This window comes from Hyaena hyaena, unplaced genomic scaffold (genome assembly GCF_003009895.1).
Source record: "Hyaena hyaena isolate Hyena2069 unplaced genomic scaffold, ASM300989v1 scaffold_294, whole genome shotgun sequence".
Classification (NCBI taxonomy): Eukaryota; Metazoa; Chordata; class Mammalia; order Carnivora; family Hyaenidae; genus Hyaena; species Hyaena hyaena.
In genome coordinates this window covers 379,794-403,496 of record NW_024080923.1, presented here as the reverse complement: position 1 = coordinate 403,496, position 23,703 = coordinate 379,794, and the positions used below count along the sequence as shown (strand labels likewise).

General features: G+C 43.4%; 1 protein-coding gene and 1 long non-coding RNA gene across 4 annotated transcripts in view; one reads left to right on the top strand and one right to left on the bottom strand.

The window, feature by feature from the left end:
• Nucleotides 1-5,352: 5,352 nt before the first annotated feature.
• PIK3CG (phosphatidylinositol-4,5-bisphosphate 3-kinase catalytic subunit gamma) overlaps nt 5,353-23,703 on the bottom strand; it is a 35,271-nt gene continuing 16,920 nt past the window's right edge. For all 3 annotated transcript variants that reach the window (XM_039247201.1, XM_039247199.1, XM_039247200.1), the window contains exons 8-11: nt 22,719-22,849; nt 21,619-21,730; nt 19,801-19,958; nt 5,353-8,224 (exon numbers count right to left, since the gene is read on the bottom strand). In XM_039247201.1, the coding sequence (XP_039103132.1) occupies nt 7,946-8,224; nt 19,801-19,958; nt 21,619-21,730; nt 22,719-22,849 (680 nt within the window). In that variant the 3' untranslated portion in view covers nt 5,353-7,945. The remainder of the gene's footprint in view (nt 8,225-19,800; nt 19,959-21,618; nt 21,731-22,718; nt 22,850-23,703) is intronic.
• Nucleotides 16,941-23,703, top strand: part of LOC120241846 — a 47,337-nt gene continuing 40,574 nt past the window's right edge. Inside the window, exon 1 of the long non-coding RNA XR_005530966.1 lies at nt 16,941-17,055. This is a non-coding gene — a long non-coding RNA (uncharacterized LOC120241846). The remainder of the gene's footprint in view (nt 17,056-23,703) is intronic.

The window sequence follows — 23,703 nt, the reverse complement described above, 5'->3', positions numbered from 1 at the left end:
CTGCTCCTGCGACACCCCGCTGAGACTCTAGAGTGGTTTATCCCCCCGTTGCTGGCTTATGCATCCACAGCCACACATACTCACCCAGGCTTTCCACCAGGGTATCTCAAGTCTCAGACTCCTCTAAATCTCTGTAGATTAAAGGAGTCAAACTCCTCTACCAGTTGAAAACCTGCAGAATGTGCTTTGTCATGATAAGCAATTACTGTCTAAGCAAGTAGCTGCTTCAAAACTGAGGAATTACTGGGGCGCTTGGGTGGCTCAGTCACTTAAGCAGCTGACTCGATTTGAGCTCAGGTCATCATCTCATGAGTCAGCTCAGGTTCATGAGTTTGAGCCCTGCATCAGGCTCCATGCTGACAGTGTGGAGACTGCTTGGATTCTCTCTCTCTCCTTCCCTCTCTTTCTCTTGTCTCTCTCTCTCTCTCTCTCTCTCTCTCTCACTTTGCCCTTCCCTGCACCCCCCCTCTCTTTCAAAATAAATAAACTTAAAAAGAAAACATTAAAAAATACTGAGGAATTGTCTCTTCTGGTTTCCAGAGCCATGGTTTTGGGAAGCAGAGCCAGGGAGAGCTCAGGGATTTGGCAGTGGTTTGTGGCCACAGGATTTTCCCAGTGGAGGCCCTGGTGATTTTGTAGAATAGGTGTTTGGTGATGAGACAAATAAAGGCATGGGGTGGGGGTGCTGGGGACCAGTGTGGCCTTGACCATCGTGTATATCTGGTAGTGGGAGGTTCTGTTCAGCCACAACCTGCACGTGGCTGGAAATGGTGAGGGTCATGGTGGTTGCATCTCTGAAGAGAATAGGGACCTATTTTAACACATAATCAGAAGTGTAACCAGAAGAATTCTGCGTTTGAGTCTCTGAGTATAAAACTTGTCAGAGGACTGGCCACCTGCTACGAGGTACAGAGAAGTGCTACAGGAGCTGCAGGTGCATTCTATGTTCCTTCTTATGTCCCTGTCCCCATCACATCCTCCAAATCAAGTGGCTGGTACATTGTAAACCCAGACTCCGAGCCCAGCTCCCAGAAGGAAAACGTCTTACCAAAGCCGCAGGCAGTGAGATTTAATTTGTACTAATGAGTGAGTGCATAGCAAAAAATTCTGGCACTCCTGAGAAGTGAAAATGAGACGCTTTGCACCTCTAAGGGGGATGTCACATGTGAGCTCGAGAGCTCAGTGTAAAAGATTTGCAGAGCTGACAAGAGCTGGCCTGGGCAAGGCATCCCTTACTGACTAAAGAGCCAGCATCCCCGGGGGCCTCTCTTCTCTAAAAGCTCAGCCCCTAATCTCTCAGTTTAGGTGATGGATCAGGCTGGCATTAGTGTACAAAAGATCACAATCACGTAGGGTTGGGTAAGGCGGGAAACTTTGACACTGTCTTTTGTATGCCAGAAAGCTCTGGCAGCAGCTTGGCTGTCACTGCTTGATACTATTGACTTCACATGATTTTTTCACCTTTGAGAAAGAAACTTTTCTGAGCTTTTGGTGAGGCTTGATGTAAACTATAGGACATGATTACTGTGCAGACTATATTCTTTTCACAAAATTAAAATACTATTTTTCCATTTTTAAAACATTCAAAAATATAAAATCCAGTTTCCCAACCCAAGAGAAAATACATATAAATGTAGGGGGGAAAAATCACAATTGACAGTTTGGTGTGAATATAGTCTCCCAGCCTTTTAATGTTGCTATAAGGCCACATTTTTACTTGAATATGAGTGTACCGTAACTCTGGCCTATAACCATCTTTTCTCACTCAATATGTCCTAGATCTACATGGATGTTAATACATTTTCATCTACCTTGTCTTTTCAGGGGTTTCATTATACTCCATTGTATGAATGTGATTTAATTAACCAGTCCTACTAAGGGGCTTTTACGCTGTTTCCAATTTTGGGTTGTATTATAAAGAATGTTGGTAACTGGTTTTGTCCGTAAGTCTTTGCATACTTGTCTGATAGATTCTAAAGGATAAATTCTTGGATGTGAACTTGCTGGGTAGAAGAATAGATATCCTCTTTTTTTAAATTTTAAGTTTATTTACTGGGGCTCCTGGGTGGCTCAGTCAGTAAGCCTCTGACTCTTGATTTCAGCTCAGATCATGATCTCACGGTTCCTGAGGGCAAGCCCCACGTTGGGCTCCCGCCTGTCTTTCCTGTGTCTCCTCTGTGTGAGTAGAAGAGGAGATGAGCAAGAGCAAGAGTGAGAGAGAAAGAGAGAATCCCAAGCAGGCTCCATGCTCAGCACGGAGCATCGAGATTATGATCGAAGGGTTACGACCTGAGCTGATATCAAGAGTCAGATGCTCAGGGCACCTGGGCGGCACAGTCAGTTAAGCATCCAACTCTTGATTTCGGCTCAGGACATGATCTCACAGTTTGTGAGTTCAAGTCCCACATCGGGCTCTGCACTGATGTTGCAGACCCTGCTTGGGATTCTGTCTCTACTTCTCTCTGACCTTCCCCCACTTGTGCTCTCTCTTGCTCTTTCTCAAAACAAATAAACTTTAAAAACTACAACAAGAAAAGAGCCAGATGCTCAACCAACTGAGCCACCCAGGCACCCTAATATCTTCTTAATTTTGATAAAATTTGACAAAATGCCATGCATAAATTTATCAACGTGCTCTGCTTTCAACAATGTGCTAGAGTATTCTTTCTCCCAAATTATCACCAACTCTTGGTGTTACCAGTCTTTGCTAATCTGTTGGTTAAAAGAAACTTATGTTATCTTAATTTGGATTTGCTTAATCAGCAGTGATTTGGGGTTCCCTGTCATATGCTTATTGGCCACATGTGGTTTTTTTGGTGAATTCATTTTCTGAAGAGGTATTTATTTTTTACTTATTGAATTATTAGAGCTTTATATATATTAAGTACATTAGCACCTTGTCACATATTTTGCATACAATTAAATCTTTTTGGTAACAGTAGGAAATATCAAATAGGTTTACTTCAATAAACTCTGTTTGCCTCTCCCAAAAGAAACCCCCACAAAGCTGATGATTGTTGACACTCTGTTAATTTCGTAGGGATGTCATAACAAAATATCACAAACTGGGTGATGCAAAACAGTAGAAATTTATTCTTTCACAGTTCTAGAGGCTACATATCTGAAGTTGTTGGCAGGGCCATGCTCCCTTACTAGCTTCTAGGGTGGAACCCTTCCTTGCTGCTTCTAGCTTCTGGTAGCCCCAGATGTTCGTTGGCTGGTAGACACTATAACCTCTACCTCTGTCGTATTCTATTTTCTGTTAAGTATGCCAGACATATTGAATCAGGGCTCACCATCATGACCTCACCTTAACTTTATTACATCTATAGAACCTAATTCCAAATAAAGTTAACATTCTCAGGGACCAAGGGTTAGGACTTCATCTTTTTGGGAGGGCACAATTTGACCCACAAGACACACCTATTATGAGGTGTCTGCTATTACCAGCAAACTATAAACCCTTTAAGGACTGAGGCTGGATCAATTTCGTTCCACATTTGAATCCCCAGTCCTTAGCACAGAGTCTAGTAGGCACTCCACAAAGATTTCTTTTTTTTATTCTTTACTTTTTAAATGTTTACTTATTTACTTTGAGAGGGAGAGACAGACAGACAGACAGACAGACAGCAAGTGGGGGAAAGGCAGAGAGAGAATCCCAAGCAGGCTCCATGCTGTCAGCACAGAGCCCAATGCAGGGCTCAAACTCAAACTGTGAGATCATGAGCTGAGCCGGTCTCAGGAGCCAGACGCTTCACTGACTGATTTCTTTTTTTTATTTTATTTTATTTTATTTTATTTTATTTTATTTTTTTATTTCTAGGAGAGAGAGAGAGAGAGACAGCGTGAGCAGGGGACGGTCAGAGAGAGGGGGAGATACAGACTCTGAAACAGTCTCCAGGCTCTGAGCTGACAGTCAGCACAGAGCCCGACGCGGGGCTCGAACCCACGAACCGCGAGATCATGACCTAAGCGAAAGTCGGACGCTTANGTCAGCACAGAGCCCGACGCGGGGCTCGAACCCACGAACCGCGAGATCATGACCTAAGCGAAAGTCGGACGCTTAACCGACTAAGCCACCCAGGCGCCCCTTCACTGACTGATTTCTTACAGAATCTGACTTTCAGGGCTATCTGGACTTTCAGACATTAAAAGATGTGTACAGAGAATACAAGGTGTCGATTCTTTCATTTGAATTTAGATTTAACGGTTTGTAATTAAAATGCAAATACCAGTGGGGAGAGCTGGACTATGCAGAAGAAGAAATGTCTCAACTTTCTGAATGAGCACCTTTGCCGAGGTGTGTGCTCTAGGCTCCCCTGGTACCTGTCCTAAAAATAAGTCTTTGCAAATACACAGACAAGCATGCAGATGAGAACCAAACTGACCAGAATTATTAGGTTGGGTAAAACAGATATAAGGCAACAGAGCCCTTAAAAATCCAAAAACCTAGCACTGGGTGTTATATGGAAACCAACTTGACAATAAACTATTTAAAAAAAAATCCAAAAACCTTTTTTTCATATTGTAAAATATAACTGACAATTTATTTCATAGCCATGGCCAACAAAGCCTGGTTTGCCAAATGCCAGCATTTGCTCAGGAAACGTACTTTCAAAATTATTGTTTGGCTCATTTTGAAAAATAATTTCCATTTACCTAGGACTCCCAGCCTCCAAATTATCCCTCAGAATTTCTATATCTAAGCTTTCTTTAAAAAATAATTCATCTCTTATAAATATATATAGTTAATAAAGTTACTTTCTTAAAAGTCAGCAGTCTTCTCTAGAAATTTCTGTATTTTATCCACAAGGTCTCTGCTCCCTCATCCATTCACCAAAGGTAGTCAAATATGGTCATATAGGCTCGGTCTTGAACATTTGCTTTGCTCTCCTTTTTTTTTTTTTAATTTAATTTAGTTTTTTTTTAATTTACATACAAGTTAGTTAGCATATAGTGCAACAATGATTTCAGGAGCAGATTCCTTAATGCCCCTCACCCATTTAGCCCATCCCCCCTCCCACAACCCCTCCAGTAACCATCTGTTTGTTCTCCATATTTAAGAGACTCTTATGTTTTGTCCCCCCCCCCATTTTTACATTATTTTTACATTATTTTTGCTTTCCTTCCCTTATGTTCATCTGTTTTGTATCTTAAAGTCCTCATATGAGTGATGCATATGATATTCGTCTTTCTCTGACTGACTAATTTCGCTTAGAATAGTACCCTCTGGTTCCATCCATGTAGTTGCAAATGGCAAGATTTCATTCTTTTTGACTGTTGAGTAATGCTTCATTGTGTGTACACACCACATCTTCTTTATCCATTCATCCATCGATGGACACTCCGGCTCTTTCCATACTTTGGCTGTTGTCAGTACCACTGCTATAAACATTGGGGTGCATGTGTCCTTTCAAAACATGCTTTGCTCTCCTTTTAGTGGCCATGATTCCAGTCCCAAATCAGTGGGCCAGTGTCTTAGGTCCTAATGTACAGCCATAGAAATGAGGTATTTTAATTAGAACAGAAACAGCATTTTGACCCGGGCACTTTATCTGAACGCATACAGACATAGTCCAAGTGCAAAATTGAGCACCAAAGCCATTATTCAGATCTGTACAGTGCCAGCTTCATGGGCTTGTGACCTGTGCAGTGACTCATGGTCAGAAGTTCCTGTGCTTGGTTTCATGCTCTGCTGTTGCTATCTTGAATTTCTTAATAATGTTTGAATGGCACGCCCCACATTTTCATTTTGCACTGGGCTCTGCAAATCCTATAGCCAGTCCTGGACATACATAAAAGCTGCTTTGACCTGAATCATCGGACTTGTGATCTCTCTTTTCATCTGGCAGTGAAGATAAGAGTTGTGGGTAGTTCCCTCATATCTCCTCCCGGGAGAAGATGACCTGAGCTCTGGAACATTTTCAAAGGTCTAAAAGCTATGAGTCATGTGATTCACTGGAAATAATGAATGAAAGAGGCACACAAAGGTGATTTTTAAGTGCAAGTCTAAAGAGTTAAAGTTCTACCTTCACTAAGATACAGAAGAATCAAGCCCAGTGTGATGCGGATCAGCGTAACGAAAGAACTAGACCTCTGAAAACAGGTATGCCCATGGGCCCGTAAGCTAAATATAAATACATTCCTCTAACTCTTCTATCAACATGATTATTTCAGCAATTCAAATAAAAAGCAGAACGTGTGCGAGGCCACGTTCAGCTATTTTTTTAATAAGAATAATGAATAAATCTTCGGAATTAGAAGGCATCATTCTTCCTGTTTTTTTCCGAAAGAATGGTAGGGAATAGTTGTAAAAATATCATACGACATCAACCTTCCATTAATGCATTCATTAATGCATCACAGGGCATGGCCTTCTGCATAGGGGGATAGAGTCGTATTGGAAGAACAAGCTGTCAAGGAAGAGTTCTTTCTAGACACCTTATGAGCCAGGGAAAGGCGCAGCCAGCAAGGAAGCAGTGTTCCCTGCACCTTCAAAGGCCTTTTGCATATACAAAATAAAAAAGGTTTGGGCTATACCAAAGGTATCTATTTAGAAAAATTTTAACTTAAACACCTATTTCTATCTGATCATGTTTAAACACAGACACGGTGAACAGTGTTATTTCTAGGTCAGCTATTAACTATAGGTAATTTAGAAATATTTTATAAATAATTAAACGATCTTTCTCTAAGGTTAAACAAGACTTCCAATAATTAGCAAGATATTTAGGAGATGAACATGGTTTTAAAGAAGACATTTCAATTTTTAGGAAATCTGAAGAATGTGTCAGAGTTTAAAAGTCCTTTAAGCTGAGAGATGAACGGGACAAGTGGTGTTCTTCCTAGTTTGAAGTACTGTTTAGATACCAAATACCTTCTCCCATTAAAAAAAAGAAAGTAAAAACCGCTTAGACCAAAATGTAAAATTAAGGCATTTGGAAATGAATCAATATTTCCTAGAATGTCCTCTTTCATAATATACTTAAAAAAAACTCCACCAAACATTTTTACAAATAAATACCTAAAATTCCAGTAACCCTAGGGGAGAAGTTGTTTTGCAACTAAGTTTTGAATTCTAGGGTGCATGCATATTTGAGGACTTCACAACTTGGGTAAAGAGTTATGTGTGTGTGTGGGGGGGGTACCAATTAAGGAAGAAAGGAGGCAGGGAGGAGGATGTAAAGGTAAAAAATGAGCCCCTTTAGTTTCTTCCTATTTCCATGCTAGATAAGGCTATCGTAGCTGGAATTGACAATTTACTCTTAGGCAGAGTTGAGATGAAAAGTCTCCTCTCTGTTATTCCTCTTCGTAACCCTGAACCAGACCAGCAGAGAAGGGCCAGGGCACAAAGGTTCAGATTTTCCACTGTGTGTTTGTGTGTCTCAGCTGTATACTGTACAAGAACTTAATTACGGAAGACACTGAGAAGACTAACTCACCTTCCTTTGCTTTTAGCAAATCGCTATCATCTACAGACATGGAGGGGCATGTTTAGAAGTGTCCTTTAGGGAATGAGGCAGAGGTTACAGTGATTACATCGTTTTCTCTAAAGAGATTGAGGAGCACAAGAATAACCCAAATTGAGAGTAAACCCAGATAAAAAGAGAGGTCACCAATTATTCCAGAAGCACTCAATAATAAGATAGTCAAACCAGCAGGCCCAATGAGAACGTAATTAGTTCGTTTAAACTTAGAATGTCCTCCAACATCACTGAGGCAAATGAGGAAAAACCTGCATACAAGCCTAAAACTGAACATTGTTTAAACAAACCAACATGCCAGTATTTTTCTCCAGTAAAGGGTTCGGCTGGGAACAGAGCTGCATTTCTGAAGTGCCAGCTTTCCTAATGTCCTGTTTTGCATTTTCAATCCAAGTTCGATGACGGACATGCTGACTTAAAGCTTTAGAACACCAACTTGTTCTTAATTTTAGCCCAGAGAATTAGGCTGAATGTTTCTCCCCTTGTTTGATGCCCAGGACAAGATGCAGGAACCAGTTAAATTGCACGGTCCATCCTTTGTCTCTACACACTTCGATCTGATCAAGAAAATACTTCTTAGCATCCTCCTCACTTTTACCCACTGTTAGGGCATCCCGAATATATTCAATATCTTCTTTGCTTGTTAACTGGGGCATTCCCGTCATCAGCATCATAGAGAACAGGATGATCAGCAGGTTTGTGTGATGACGGAGAGCGAGGTAAGCCTTAACGCAAACGTCCTAGGTGAAGGAAAAGAAAGTGCAGTTATGTTGTTGCAGTAACTAAGTAGGCTGACGACCACTCAGAGATCCTGGAATTTACATAGCGTTGTCCTGTCCATGAGAGGAAGCTATCACCAAGCTTTCTCAGATAGAAGCCTTGAGAAGAACATGCACTGTTTTCATACCATAGGAAGCGTGTTAGCGTAATTGCTGACGTCCAGGGTGTGCTCAAGGAAAACTGGTTAATACGGTACATTTCATCTTTTTCCTTACTCTGCCTTTTATATCAGTTTCTCGTCTAGGGTATTGAAGGTAGAAATTTCTGTACTCTCTTTAAAGAAATAAGTCCGTTTTGGAACACCATACTGGAATCACTAAACTTTATGTAAGCATAACTGTTTGCCAAGGGCTAATGGAATCCAGAGGAATGATGGAAATGTGGTATTTAAGATTTTGTTTTCATCTTTATTTTACAATTTGGCCTATTCTAAGAAAACCGATCTATTAGCATTTCACTGATGCTCAAAACTGTTGAATAAACTTGTGAATTTTAATGAAAAATTTTTTTGGTTTATTTAAAAACTTAAATAAAAGCAGGGTAGGGGCAGAGAGACAGAAAGACAGAATCCTAAGCATGTTCTGTGTCATCAGCACACAGCCTAACGCGGGGCTCGAATTTACAAACCGTGAGATCATGACCTGAGCCAAGATCAAGAGTCAGACACTTAACTGACTGAGCCACCCAGGTGTCCCTGTACACATTCTGAATATTGAGCCAAAGGGCTTTAAAAATGCTTTGGCTGGCGCATCCTCCAAAAGCCTTTGAGCAGGTGCTACAAGTGAGTTAAGTCCACTTATTCAGCAAGGGATGCTTATGCCAATTAAATTGTCCCAAAGTACAGAAGAAAGTGCAAGGTTCTCAATTTTACAACATGAGGACAACCCAACCTTAATGTTGTAACTTGGCAAAGATGGCGTGTTGAAGAAAACGGAAGTTAATGATTACGGATATAAATATTTCAAATAAAATATGGATGTAAGGATATATATAAATGAGATTTCACACCATAAGGCATAAAAGCAGAGCATAAACTTGAAAAAATATGCAACCTCATTTGTAATCAAATAAATGTAAGGGAATGAGATGGAAACATTCACCTACCAAACTGGAAAATCTTTAATTTTTTTTTAATGTTTTATTTCTGTCAGAGAAAGAGAGAGACAGAGCATGAGTGGCGGAGGGACTGAGAGAGAGGGAGACACAGAATGTGAGGCAGGCTCCAAGCTCTGAGCTGTCAGCACAGAGCCTGATGTGGGGCATGAAGTCACAAACAGTGAGATCATGACCTGAGCCAAAGTCGGACACTCAACCGACTAAGCCACCCAGGCGGCCCATACTGGAAAATCTTCAAAAAGAATTTTTTTAAGACTAATACCAATGTTCACCTTTCATAGGCTGACGGTAGGTGGGAATAGGTACAATTTTATGAGCAGACAATTTGATAACATGCATCAAAAGCCTTAAAATGCTAATAAATGTTATAGAACTTCATTGTGAGGACGGTTACATGTCTAATGCATTTGTCAAAATTCAAAGAACTGCACACACACGAAGTCCCAGTTCTGCTGCAGGTGAATTATGCCTCAATAAACTGGACTTTAAAAATGACTATGGGGATGCCTGCGTGGCTCAGTCGGTTAAGCATCCAACTTCGGCTCAGGTCATGATCTCACAGTTCGTGGGTTCGAGCCCCGTGTCAGGCTCTGTGCTGACAGCTCAAAGCCTGGAGCCTGCTTCAGATTCTGTGTCTCCCTCTCTCTCTGACCCTCCCTGCTCATGCTGTCTCTCTTTCTCTCTCTCAGAAATAAAAAAAAACATTAGAAAAAAATTTTTTAAATGACTATGTCCTTGTACCCAGAAATTTTCTTGCTAGAAATTTACCTTGAAAAAAATGGGATAATTTTGCAGTAACCAATATGTAAGAACATTCATTAGAACGTTGTTTAAAAATGTGAGAACTTGAAGGTAACCTAAATATCCTGCAGTTTGGTACTGATGAAAGTGCCTACAACTGCGTGCTATGTAACCACTAGAATGATACCATAGAAGAATACTGAACAAGCATGTGAAAGTGTCTGAGTTAAAAAGCGGGTATAAAACAACAACACAGGTGGCATCAGCCCATATTGGCAAATGAACACAAAATACTTATACGGAAAAAAGACTGGAAGTTTATAGGCCAAAATGTTAAGATAGTTTTATTTTTTGCTTTTTTTAAGTTTTTCAATTTATTTTTTGAGAGAGAAAGAGAGTAAGGGAGGAGCGGGGTGGGGGCGAGAGAGAGTCCTAAGCAGGCTCCTTGCTGTCAGTGCAGAGCCCAATGCAGGGCTTGAACTCATGACCTGTGAGATCATGACTTGAGCAGGTACCAAGAGTCAGATGCTTAACCGACTGAGCCACCCAGGCGCTCCTTTTTGCTTTTATATTATCTTGTCTGTGCCACTTGTATGTGGCAGGATAATGACAATGGTCATGGTGGTCATGCCTGTGTCATTCTGTGTGTCAAGGCTTGACCATGAACATATCACCCTGTCCAAGTAGAGAAACCCATGGACTGTTCTGGCATTACGTGAGACCATATATATAAAAAAAATGCCTGGCACATAGCAAGTGTTCAATAAGTGTTAGTTTTCTCCTTTCCCTGCCTGGAGGATAGGTCACTCTTACCTCCTCTTTGCTTACACGCCAGGGAGCTGGACACTCCCAGACCCAAAAGACTGGGCTCTTCCTACCATGGCCCCAGGGCATTAGTGCATTGCATCCTTAATGACTCCACTTATGTCCAGAAATCTTTTGCTCCTCCACTGGACCCACCAGAGTCACTCTCGTTTCTAATTACACAGGCAAAGGGCATACTTCACCCCCGGCAACTGGCTCGTTAATTTGTCAGCTCACACAATTTTTCACAAGGGCAGAGATAGGGATGCCTTTTGATTCTGAATTAGAGTACATTCTGATTTTTAATTATTTTCAATCCTTCTGTACACTGGGGGCTTCAGGCACATCCCTTGCTGTCTGAGCTCACTGTGTGGTCAAACTCCTTAACAGAAAATTTTTCAGAAGGAAAATTAACCTGAGTCCAAGCTATTCTAACACTAATCCCTAGGTGCTTGGTTGTATCTTTGTTCAGAAGCAACCCACGGATGCCCTCATCACTGTAGCACACAGAGACATGCTAAAGGAAAACAAATGTCCTGTGTCTCTCTCGAAGGCCATCTCATCTATATAAAGCATTTCTGCTGGCCTGAATTTATTCAGTTCTCATTGTCACACACAAGGGTCACTTCTGTGAGAAAGAACTTTCCTCCCCCAAATTTCATGCCTCATGCTGGTCAGACACAATCTGTAAATCCTGACTGGCAGTACAGGCTTAGAGATTAAATTAGAGATTTAATTCTCTTTTGCTTAGAGATCTTACAGAGCCGCAGTCAGACATGCAGGTTCACACCTTGCTGCCTGGGTTCAAATGCTGGCTTTATTACCGACAAGCTGTCTGTCATTGGAAAAATCACTTAACCTCTCTGGACCCCAGTTTCCTCATCTGTAGAATTAGAAGAATAATAACAGTACCCATTTCATATGGTTGTGGTGAGATTTCAGTGCTATATACGTGGTTGGCAATTATTATTAATAGTATGAGAAGTTGCATTATTGAACACACTTCTCTCAACGCGGAGGTGGGTGGGAAATTAGAAGCTCCTAGCACCCTGGCCGCCCGTGCAGATGCTTCTCTTGCCCAAGGAGCACAGCTGGGTGCTTGCTTCACCCCCTCAAGCCCCAGAAGTTTCATTTCTGCCCTTTGTGCTCAGCCACATGGAATGTGAAAGAGCCCTGGCCATGCTGCCTTGGGGCCTCGGGGCCGGAGGCCTGTGGTTTGGGGGACTGAGGATGTGGCCTGGGGAGCTCAGGGGGAAGCACAGAACACAGAAGTGACTGGCTGGAGAAGCAGAGTTTTTCCCTTCTGCCAGGCCTGCCTGGCACTGACCTCAAACAGCCTCATGCTGTCCTTCTCAGCTGCCTGGGGAAGGCTTTATGATACTGAGAGGAAAAGAAGGGGTAAAGGAAGAACTTGACTTCAGGGCCTCGGTGTGAGGTACTTGTTAATGAGTGTGAATGTGGGGAACACTGAAATTTGTCAGCTGGAACACTCTCCAAGAGTAGCTAATCAAGAGATTGAACCTAGACAGTACATCAGCTCTTAATTTCATAGTTGATTCAAATGCCTTAATTAGAGCAGCTAGTATCAAAGGAGAGGGCTGTTTTTACAAAGCTACCATTCCCATAAGTCTTGGTACAAAGGAATTCATTAACATTTCAGGGTCAGAATTTGGAGTTGATTTGTTCGCCGGTCCAACGTAGTTCACTAAACTGAAAACTTTCTACACACAGTCTACTAATTTCTTCTTAACTGCCGGTGAGCAGGGTCTGTGCAGGGTCATATGGAATGCGCCTACCCTTCCTTAAAACAAACTCCTCCATTCTCATCTAGAAAACAAAGTGGAAGTGAAATATTACTGTCCATCTAGATACAAATGAGGAAGTAGCCTACAAAACAGGAACTCCCAGGCAGAGAGGAGAGACAGAAGAAAAACTCACAACTAGCCATCAATGAAAAGCAATGTCCTCACCCGCGGACTTTTCCTAAATAGTAATGCTGCCGCTGTCTGCTAGAGGAAGGAGATGGCGGAGAGAAACGGTATTTCTGTCAGAGAGGGTTTTATTTTGTTTTGTATAAAAATCAATGACTTGGCCAGGCAATGCCTTTAGAAGTTATTTTGGCAAAACAGAGAGTCATAGGAGGAAGTACTTTCCAGTAAATCTGAAAGAGTGGGTCTGACAGTTGGCTGTGTGTTTGCTGAGTTTGAATTAGGATTCTTATCCCTAAGGAGCTCTTAAGAATGATTCTCAGACGAGTTCTGTCTGGGGAGGGAAGGGCTGTATTGCCTTCTTCTCAGACACTTAGAAGCTCATTAGTCATTAGAAACCCAAAGGTTACAATTAAGTCGTTCTGCTTTAGTCAAATATTCTAAATGGACTATACGTGGCGGGGGGGGGGGGAAATGTGCGCGCATGTACGCACGTCCACGCTAGCCTGTTCTGAAAAGGGTTGCAGGTGGATTACCTGGGTACACAAAAGTCAAAATAACATTAATTATAATTGGGTAGAAAAAGGAAAGGAATAGCAAAAGAAGGGCCACAGTGGGTTTGGAATAGAGACCAGCTTAACGCTATACGTCACAAATGCTATATACTTGCTATGGGTGGTCTTCAAATATATCTGTAGCCAAAAGGAAAATCAAATCCATTATTTATCCAATGCTCAGAAGAGTTTTTAAAAGCGTTAGGAGAAACACAGCTTTTCTAGAGACTATGACCTGATAGGAGATTGCACAAGAGGATTTCAATAAAGAGGACACTTTTTGTAACATGGTGAGTAACACCCTCGGTGATACTCTTTGGGGAGACAAAACAATTCTCTAAAAGAAACTAAACACTGAAAGGAGATGCCAGTTGGAAGCTTATTCTCCATAACTGTTTAAAAGTCACTAATATTTTAGTGACGCTGCATGCTGGTAGATTAGCACATCAGTCCAATTCAAGGCCATCTTTCAAGACTGTGTCTGTGGTAAATACCACACCAGCGGATTCAAATGCCTACAAATGGCTGACGCTGGACCCTTATCTAAGAGTATCTTCCAACGGATAGTACAGTACTGAGCATCTTCAGGCCTGGCTAGGGAAGGCTGAGCTTGACCTTGTTAGTGGTCCAGGGTGCAGATCCCGAGAGGGAATCCTTTATCAACTCCGTGTATTGTGGGCAGTTTGACAGATAAACTTGTCATCTCCCGGTTGACCTATCGTAGGCCTCTATTACAGTAACTTGTGGTTAATCAATTGAGCTCCAAATGACTTCTTTGCTTTGCTCTCTAATTCCCCTAATACAGCCCTTGCCCAGCTTCAAACGGAATGCAGATCTCCTTTCTTGAGCCAAACTCCAGGACACATTCCCATCAATACCTGTGTTCCATCCATACTGAACAACTGTACTTTTTGTTCCTAAATACTGATGCTAAACAGGGACTTCATGCCCTCGCTAATGTTATTCTTTCTGCCAGGATGTTCCTCCCCTCCCTGTATCTGCCTAACAAATGGAACTGATCTTATCAAGGCCTGATGAAAACCCTTCACTCACAGTCCCTTTCAACACCCCCAGGGCAGGATTAGTTGCTCCCCCTGCAAACCACTTTTGCAATCATTAGAACAAAGCTCTGTGTGTGTACACGTGTGTGTGTCTTCTGCAGTGTGTCAGGGATGTGCTCCTGGTCACCAGCGCCCAGGAAAGACTCTGGCACACTGCTGGGCATCTGCAAACACACGATGAAGGAATGCTCAGATTCCATGCTTTAAAATCAGGATGAATTCGGGAACAAGTCATATTGGAAGGCAGTTCAACTGTACAGACATATTGCCTTGCTACAGCGGTACTTGGGCCTTCTCTGAGCCTGGCACAGGCCTGAAGCGCAGCAGGTGGTGGAGCGGTGTGTGTTGAAATGGTGTGCCGTCTTGGATATGGAAGAACAGGGCCTGGGGACTTTATAACAGGATGGAGTGGGAGGCAGGCAGGTTACAGGTACAGATAGTTACCGGCGTAGACAAGTGCAGGCTTAGCACAAGGAAGGGCAGTCAGGGACGGGGGTACCGGGAGGGGGCTGCAGGCCTCCGACGTGGTCACACGGTCAGGTCCCTGCGGTTCGGGAGGTCCCTGGGGCTGGGGTGAAGGACAGAACTTGCATTTCCAGCAAGGGCAAGGCCCAGGCCTAGAGGTGGACCAACTGAGGCCTAAGTAGTTAGAAGAACCTGGGATCCAAGATGAGGGGAAGATGACAGCAGATACGGGCTTTGAATAAAGGTTTCCTAACGGCCCCAGGTCGGGACGCTGCATGGGGCCGCGCGCGGGACTGAGCCTGCAGGTGGAGGCTCGTGGGTACACCCTGGGGCGGGCAGCTCTGCCAGAGGTGGGCACCAGGCAGGGCCTGAAAAGCTGGCACCTGAGACTGAAATAACACAACGGATAGGTTCCAGGCCTCTGTCCTGTAAAATGCTTATTAAGAGTGACATCTAGGGGCAGATGCCTTCCTTTCAAGTTCACTCATCAAGCTGCCTGCTTTATGTAGACGCACCTGTGAAGGTGTTTGGGGGCCGTCCTGGCTTCTTCATCTGTATCTAACATACATTTGCTTAGTGCCTATGTGTCCAAAGAACATCTTCAAAACGCTTGATTATGTGCTAGGCTAGGTTGTTCGCACTCCTTGGAAACTGTTCTATTATGAAAGTATACTATAGGTATATACTGTGTGTCCTGTTCTCTTGGCATGAACTACTGATCTGATCGGGGGAAAAATATGTAATATTTATATTGGTAAGGAACTCTCCACAAAAATGTGAACAAGCACCATGCGTCACTTACGTATTTGTATAATTTAATAAAACATTAGATTTTAGGGGCACCTGGGTGGCTCAGTTGGTTAAGGGTCTGACTCTTGATTTCGGCTCAGGTCGTGATCTCAGAGTTGTGAGACTGAGCCCCGTGTCAGGCCCTGCACTGGGTGTGGAGCCTGCTTAAGATTCCTTTTCTCTTTCTCTCTTCCCCTCTCCCGCTTGCACATGCTCTTTCTCTCAAAACAAATAAACATTTAAAAAAAATGTTAGATTTCGTAACTAGGGTTGCTTCCTCTTCTGATGTGTAGATATTTAACCTGCGTCTTGAAGGCTTACTAACATCTATGTCAGTAGTCTGGAAATCTTTGCCTGAGTTGCTATTTCATAAACTCACAGAATACAATGTATTATGGAGAAGGAAGACACCCAGCAAGCCACCTGGTCTCATCCACCTCTAACCAGTTCTCTCCTCCACTCAGCAAATAACTCCTGAGTGCTCACTAGGTCTCAGGCCCCAGATGAGGGAGTCAGGTCAGGGGTGGCCCTGCTGGACTGACTCGGACGTATGCTGTCATAGGTGCTGTGAAGGCAGCATGCAGGGGCTGAGGCAAAGGATGACTCGAGGGACCTCGTTTAGGGGTCTGCTGTAAGTAATGACATTGAGGCTGAGATCTGAGCGTGTTCCGGGAGAAGGCAGGAATGGGGAGGATGTGGAGGAAGGCCACCGTGACCTTGACCAAGTGAGAGAATGTGGGGAGAGCCTTGTGGGGAAAGCTTAAATGGTTATATTTTATTCAAAGTGAGGGGAGGAGCCACTGAACAGTTTAGAAGGAGGCACACTCTATCCATAAAGTTCAGTCTTTACCCAAATTCTGGTTAATTTGTAACCTTGTAAAAGAGCAAATAATAGAATGAAGGAAAAACACTAAAATGTTGACAGTGTTTATTTCTGGAAGGTGGGATAATGGGTTTTTAATATCCTCCTAATATTTTAAATTTTTTTTTGCTGGATTTTTAAAAAAAACATTTACTACTTTTCAAATTAGAAGCAGAGTCCCCACATTCTTATATAAAAACAAAGGGGAAGCCAGATTTCATTGGCCAATGATATAAATGTATTTGCATGTAATCTGATGTTTTAAAACCGTTTAGTGACATTTAAAGCAAAGTGGTTCTAACATAAATTAGCAGGGGGTAATATATTGTTTTCTCTCTTCACTCTTCATTAGGGAGAGATTCTTCAGAAGATATGTATTTATCAAAATTGTCACCCTTGAAATGTACATGTTTAGCACCTGGTGTATAGGACATTGCTCCGAAGGCTAACCGATATTCTTGGATTCAAGTAGTAAGTATGCCTTGATTTTATGTCTTTTTGTCTGATTACAGCTTGCTCCTAAAGTCTGACCTATTCTAGAGATTATTTATTCATATGGTCCAGGGCTAAACTGAGTATTTTGGGAAAAAGAAAGAGGTGGGATAAAACAGTGCCTTCCTTTTTCATTTTCTGGCCTTCTATCTACTGGCCAAGAGCTAGATATATGTTTAAGTCTTTGTGGGGAAGGCTCACCTCACCCTTCACAAAAAGTGGGTCAGCTTTTATCCACCCTCCCTAACGGGTTATTCAAATGTGTTGCGTACATTAAATAATGTTACCATTCAAAATTAGCGGTTCCCTGGAAATGAGGACACCTTTGATTCAAAATGTAAATATAGACAACTTTTCCCAGCCTACCTAAAAGTGGCAGCTTTATTCTCCAAGATCCTGCATCGCTATTTAGAGGGTTTAGAGATGTACTCCCAGAGCCTGAAGGATGTCATCTCAAAAAGGGAACATAAAACTAAGAAACAGAAAAACTTCCGGAAGGCTTAGTAGTATGTTAAAAAAAAAAAATTGTCACAAGGTCTGAGTCAAATGGTGAAAAATCTGCTGCTCATCTTTATCAGGCTGGAGACTTTAGAAAGCCTGCGTCTGTACAGTTTTATACCCAGGGGTATATGTGCCCACTGGTATTCCTGTTGTCCGGTGGGGGGGAGGGTACACACGGGGGCAGGTTAGGGGGGAGGAAAAGCAGGCAGAGCTTGGACCCCCGCTTGCTCTTTAACCAGAACAGTGCTACTATCTTGTGTTTTGTATGTTGCCCTTGGGCTTGAGATCTCATGTCTAAGAGGGCTTCTCCACATAAAAGTTTTCCAAGTTAGAAGACCCTTTGTGATATATGTGACACCGGAGGCTACTGTGTATTAAATTTCTGCTGTGGTCTAGGCACTGGGAGAATGGGAGAAGCATTCTACGTATTTCATTCAAATAATCCCTAAAAAAGATCCCTTAAAAAAAAAAAAAGAAGTTTTAGTGGTTTAAGAAGCAGCTTTGGTCACAGGGACAGAGAAACGGCCCCAGACCTAAGCGGGGAGTGCTCGGGCGCCCCGCAAAGGTTTCACGCTTGGAGTGGGAGCTGCCTGGGGCCGGCAGTGACCTCTCCTCGGCCTCCCACACCCCAGGTCTTTTCATTAAAGGATATTTTGATACTGGACCACAAAGAAGATTACAGGAAGAAGCGCTGCTGGGACCCGAGGGGTGGCACAGGCGCAGAGGGCAGTCAGCCTAGGCAGTGATGCTGCCGGGCGGCAGGCAACGCCCAGAAAGGAGGAGGGCCTGCGCACGGGGGACAGACGCCTGGGTGACCCGCTCTCCCTCCGAGTGCCGGGGTTGCCACTGCGCTTCTGAAGCTACTCAGAGGACCCCCCTCCTCCGGGACGGGAGAATTGAGCGTCCCCCTCCTCTTTAAATGCTAAAATCCTTCCAGGTTATTTATTTATTTATTTTGGAACCGTTTCTCTGTTCCAGGAAGTTGCCACAATACGTGGTTTCTAACTTTTAAAAAAGCAGCACTGAAATGTGTCAGATCCCTGGAAATAGTCTGAAACCTGGTAGAGTTTACCCAGAAACGCACACTAAAAATCCTAAACCCATCTGGCCCGAGAGGTCTCAGCTTCTGTGACAAGCCTCCTGGAACTGTGGGGGGTGCAGGGGCGGGGAAGTCCTGTAATCAAATCGAAATCAGCCGGGAGAACAAACAAGAACAGACAGGTTTCAAAACAATAGGGACACCCTGGTTCCTGTTCCGCGCAAGGCCCGGGCCATGTCCCAGGGATAACAGGGGACTCAAGAAGAGACTGAAAACAGGCTTGTTCCGAACGGATTGCATACCACACCATGTTTAAGTCAGGCCTGAAGTGGGGGGCGGGCGCACTCCTTACAGGCGCCTGTGCGTGCAAAGGGCGCCTCTCTGCCTCTACTGCTCTGTCTTGTGTTTGTGTGGGCTATTAAAGTAGGTATTTTATATAGTCCCTACGTGGTAATTTTGAGGTCTGTTCCTTCACAGTTATTAAATTTGCAAGCGTGAAAATTTTACTCCTTGCGTTTCCGAACTATTTGATAGTCAAAAGCAGATGGAGCCCAGGAAGGAGTGAAAAAGAAAGAGGATGTGAACACTCCTAGGGAGACGGGGTGACCCACGCGGGCCCCTGTTCATAGGCGAGCAGGACAGGCCTGAGTTTTCTCGTACAACCCACAGTGGGGTTGACAGAATCTCAAGTGAGAGAAGAGACTGCCCTTTACCGAAGGGAAACTACATACAGTGGTGCAGCAAGAATTGCCTGTTAGCAGCCTGATAAATGCACACCTGTAGCACAAATCAGGAGCAGCTCACCATTGTTTGAGAGTCCTGAAGAATACATGTGGAATTTGGCTCTTCCAGGCCCTGTCTTGAACTGGAAATATCCAGAAGACAGACCCGCTTTCCAGGCACTCCTCCCGAAAGCCCCTTTTGGGCACAGCGCCATCCCGGCGTTCTCTGTTTGCCGGTCCCACTGATTGCAGAATGCGCTCTCTCACTTGCTGGGTGGTTTTAGGTGGGACGTTACTGAGAAGCCACATTTCGCACTCAGGGATAGGATGGAGGGAGCAGGGAGGAGGAAGGGTGGGCACGGGCAGAGAGGCCTTAACGTGGGGTGAGGGGAGGGCTGCCGTGCCTCGAGGCACCATCTGGTTGGCACTCCCCAAGGCGCGATGAAGAAAGAGGCCAGTTACCTGAAATTTCTGGAAGTGTAGGCTTGTCTTCTTTCCAGAAGTTCCCATCACAAACAGGAAGTCTGGGGTTAGCACAAATGGCACTCTCTCTTTATTGATGCCCAGGAAACTTTTATAATTCCCGAGAATGTGTCCAAAGTCAATATGAAATAGATTTCCTTAAGAGAAGAAAATGTCTGACATCATTACGCGGGCATAAGCGCTTGTAACAACACTCTGGTTTGTTTATTTCCTGAGATATGTTTTAAGTTGCCTGAAAATGAGCTATCTTGGGCAAGAGAGCTATTTTTACCCTGTTGTATCAGCTTGTGATATTTTTCGGCTTAGCAGGTGTGTATGGTAGTAACCACAAAGCGCTCTTTGAACCAAGTGTGTTTTTGATATCCTTCTGGTGTTCTTTAGATGACAGCCAAATGCCATTAAAAAAAATTCTCGTCTCGTCTCAGAATTATTCTTAGAGATAGAAGTCAGTACTCTCTGGCTAATCTGTCATCATTTTGCCCAAGACTCTCTTATGCCCTCAGGATAGACTGATGGTTTGCTCGGCTTGAGAGGGAGGGCATTCCCCTTTAACTTTTGAGTAGCATCATAGAAATATATCACTGTGACTCTCCTTTGAGTCCACTTCTACCACTGTCACCACTGTGATTACCACCACCTCCTCTTATTTAGATAGCCTGCTTCATATGTATGGGCCAGAAATACATGATGTCTTTTGATTCCCACAGAGAGTAAGCGGTTTACCTCCATATGGTGCCTCTTCCAGATCCCACTCTTAAACCGGTCCAGATTTCTTAGAGAAACCTTTCATGGCATGGTAGCCGATACTGACCCTGGTCAGAATGGTCCGTGAACTCGTGACGCGACATAGGGTAGGAAGGCAGTGCATCTCAGACGTAAGGATGTCTAGGACTTCCCTTTGTTGCTTCTCTGCAACATCTGACAGCACTGATCACCGCCTCCCTCACCAGCTTCTGAGACATGCCCCTGCCCTATCTTTCTAGCTAATGGCTTTTCCTTTGTCAGTCTCATTTCTGGTATCTTCTTCCTCCCTGGGGTGATCACAGCATCTATGTCCCTACACTGTAATGACTTCTAGATGTGTGCTCTAACCTTGAACTCTGCTTAAATATTACTTTGTGCCGAGGGACAGGGGAAATGGGGAGTCAGTACCGGTTCCGTGGGGACAGCGTTTCAGCTGGGGAAGATGAGAAAGTTCTGGGGGAGGGTGGTGGTGGTTGCACAGTAATGTGAATGTACTGAAAAGAATTTTTTAACATCTTTTTAAAAAATGTTTATTTATTTTTAAGAGACAGGGACAGAGCACAAGTTGGGGTGGGGCTGAGAGAGAAGGAGACACAAAATCCAAAGCAGGCTCCAGGCTCTGAGCTTTCAGCACAGAGCCCGACGTGGGGCTCAAACTTAACAACTGTGAGATCATGACCTGAGCTGAGGTCAGACACGTAACTGACTGAGCCACCCAGCCGCACTCCCATTTTTTTTTAATGTTTCTTTTTGAGGAGAGAGAGAGAGAGAGAGAGAGAGAGAGAACGTACACACACACACACGTGAGTGGGGAAAGGGCAGAGACAGGGAGACTGAGGGTTCAAAGCAGGCTCCATGCTGAGAGCCCCATGTGAGGCTCAAACCCACGGAACCGTGAGGTCATGAGCTGAAGTTAACTGACTGAGCCACCCAGGGGCCCCACAGGGTGAGTGTGTTAACTGCCACTTAACTACATACTTAACTGGCTGAGATGGTAAATTTTAGGTCATGTATATTTTTCCACAATAAAGAAATTATGATAAATAAACTCACCTGTCTCTGTGATCATAATATTGTCGTTGTGCCTGTCGCCTATTCCAAGAACAAAGGTAGCCACACAGTAGCCGGCACAGGAATAAACGAATCTCTCCACTGCTGCCTGAAACTAATGAAAATGCATCTGAATATCAGTTGTGTTCTGACTTCAAAGAGCAGGGTGGGATCTGTTACAAACGATTCCAAAAAGGCACTATTTTGGGAACCAGTTTCAAGCTCGTGGCACCTGATTTCATTAACATCTTATCTCCTAAGTGCCAACTTTCTCCTTGCTCTCCTTATATTTTAGGCGACCATTCAGTGACTCACAATAGCACATGGAGGAAACGAGAGTCAAAGAGCAGCAGTAATTTAATCAGAGGGTTCATTTCCTCTCTGTGCCATCATTTGCCAACGCTACAGAACCCTTAATAATTTCTCCTTCATTGGAGAATATGTGTTTTGCTTGTGACCACTTCACGTATGCATGGGTTCACAAATCCACATATATAACAGACTAATAAAGGCTGCTAATTATATTTCTCCCCAAAGGGCTGCTAACCATGCAAATGAGAAGTGGTAATCCTGTGCCGCAGAACTTGAAGCAGCAGCCAAACAGTCTAACCACGCAGCCTGTGAAGGATTCAGTGTATGTACTTCAGAAGGATGGTGGAACTGACATTTTCGTCATCTCTAATTTACCATTGAGAGTGCAGGAGTACATCAAAAATTACTTTATAGGATATGTGGCATCTCCCTGGTAGGAAAGGATTTATATCCATGGTAACTAGATTTTTCTGCCGAACAGCAAAAAGAGGTGGTCATGAAAAGGGCCCACCAAGTTATTTCATAGAACCAAATCTTATGCAAAGCATGCCTGATAGTCAAAGGAGAAACAAATACGTACCGGCATTCTGAACTGAGCACCTCCGTCTCACACAGATACGCTGTGTCATGCGGGAAGGTACTTAAAACCCCCACGGCCTCACAAGTAAAGGATTTCTCCAGCCCTTAAGAGGCACGACATTGGTAGATCCTTTGAAAACGGGAATCCATTATTGTTGCATAAATGGCAGCTCGTAAGGAGCCTTCAGAGTGTGGCAAAAGCCAGAGCTCACCTTTTCTTCAATAGGGCATTTTTCTTTGAGCCAGTGATTCAGGACTTCGTCTTTAAATGCTCCCGTGTTGCCCACAGTGCTTTGCTGAATTTTGGCAATTGTTGTGGCCTCTTTCACAATCTCGATCATTCCTGTGGGAGGATGCACAGAGCCGGATGTAAACTGGGGCCTGGGGCCTGACCCAGAGGAGGAATGGCTGGGTCTTTGTTGACAGATGGGCAGGGGCTTTTCAGCCGGAGGGGCTATTTCCCTGGTCTGGTTTTCTCACGCGGGGAGAGAAAGAAAAGGAGGAGGATCCGGAAGTGTTGTGGCACATGCTTTCAGTGTCCCTGAGTGTAAAGACGAAGGTTGGCTTTCAAAGGCGATAAGTAAAAGCACTTATGTGCGGAGCATATGTGCTTGGCGAACTGTGCCTTTTCCTTTTTTAATCACAGGGTCAAATGGAAGTGGTTTTGTACAGTTCTCAGATTGGAGACTTGAATAAAAATATGTCTGATTGAAATAAAAAAGGTAAAATGTCTGAAAAAGCACCTAAGAGTAGAGTAATAGCTTTAATAATGTGAGTTCTAAGATATTAAAATAAGTGACAGATCTTTACATCTATTTTTAAACGTTATTTGTGAGAAAGAAGTTTAATGTGCAGTGAAACGAGTTACAGTTTAGAGGTGGAGAAGTAAAGATGAGGGAACAAGTTCTTATGAAAATCATTTCCATGTATAGTCATGAGGATTTAAATCACACATTCATGTATTTTCAACAGATCCATGTTAAATCAAGAGTCACATTCACCAACCGTGGAATGTTTTCTTCCTTTTCTATTTGGATTATGATTATAATTTTTCAGTTATTAAATGCCTACACTAAAGGACTTAAGATCCTTTACTTTATTTTTACTTTTTTTTTTTTTTAATTAGAGAGAGAGCATGTGCACAAGTCGGGGAGAGGCAAGGAGGAGAGAGAATCTTAAGCAGGCTCCACACTCAGC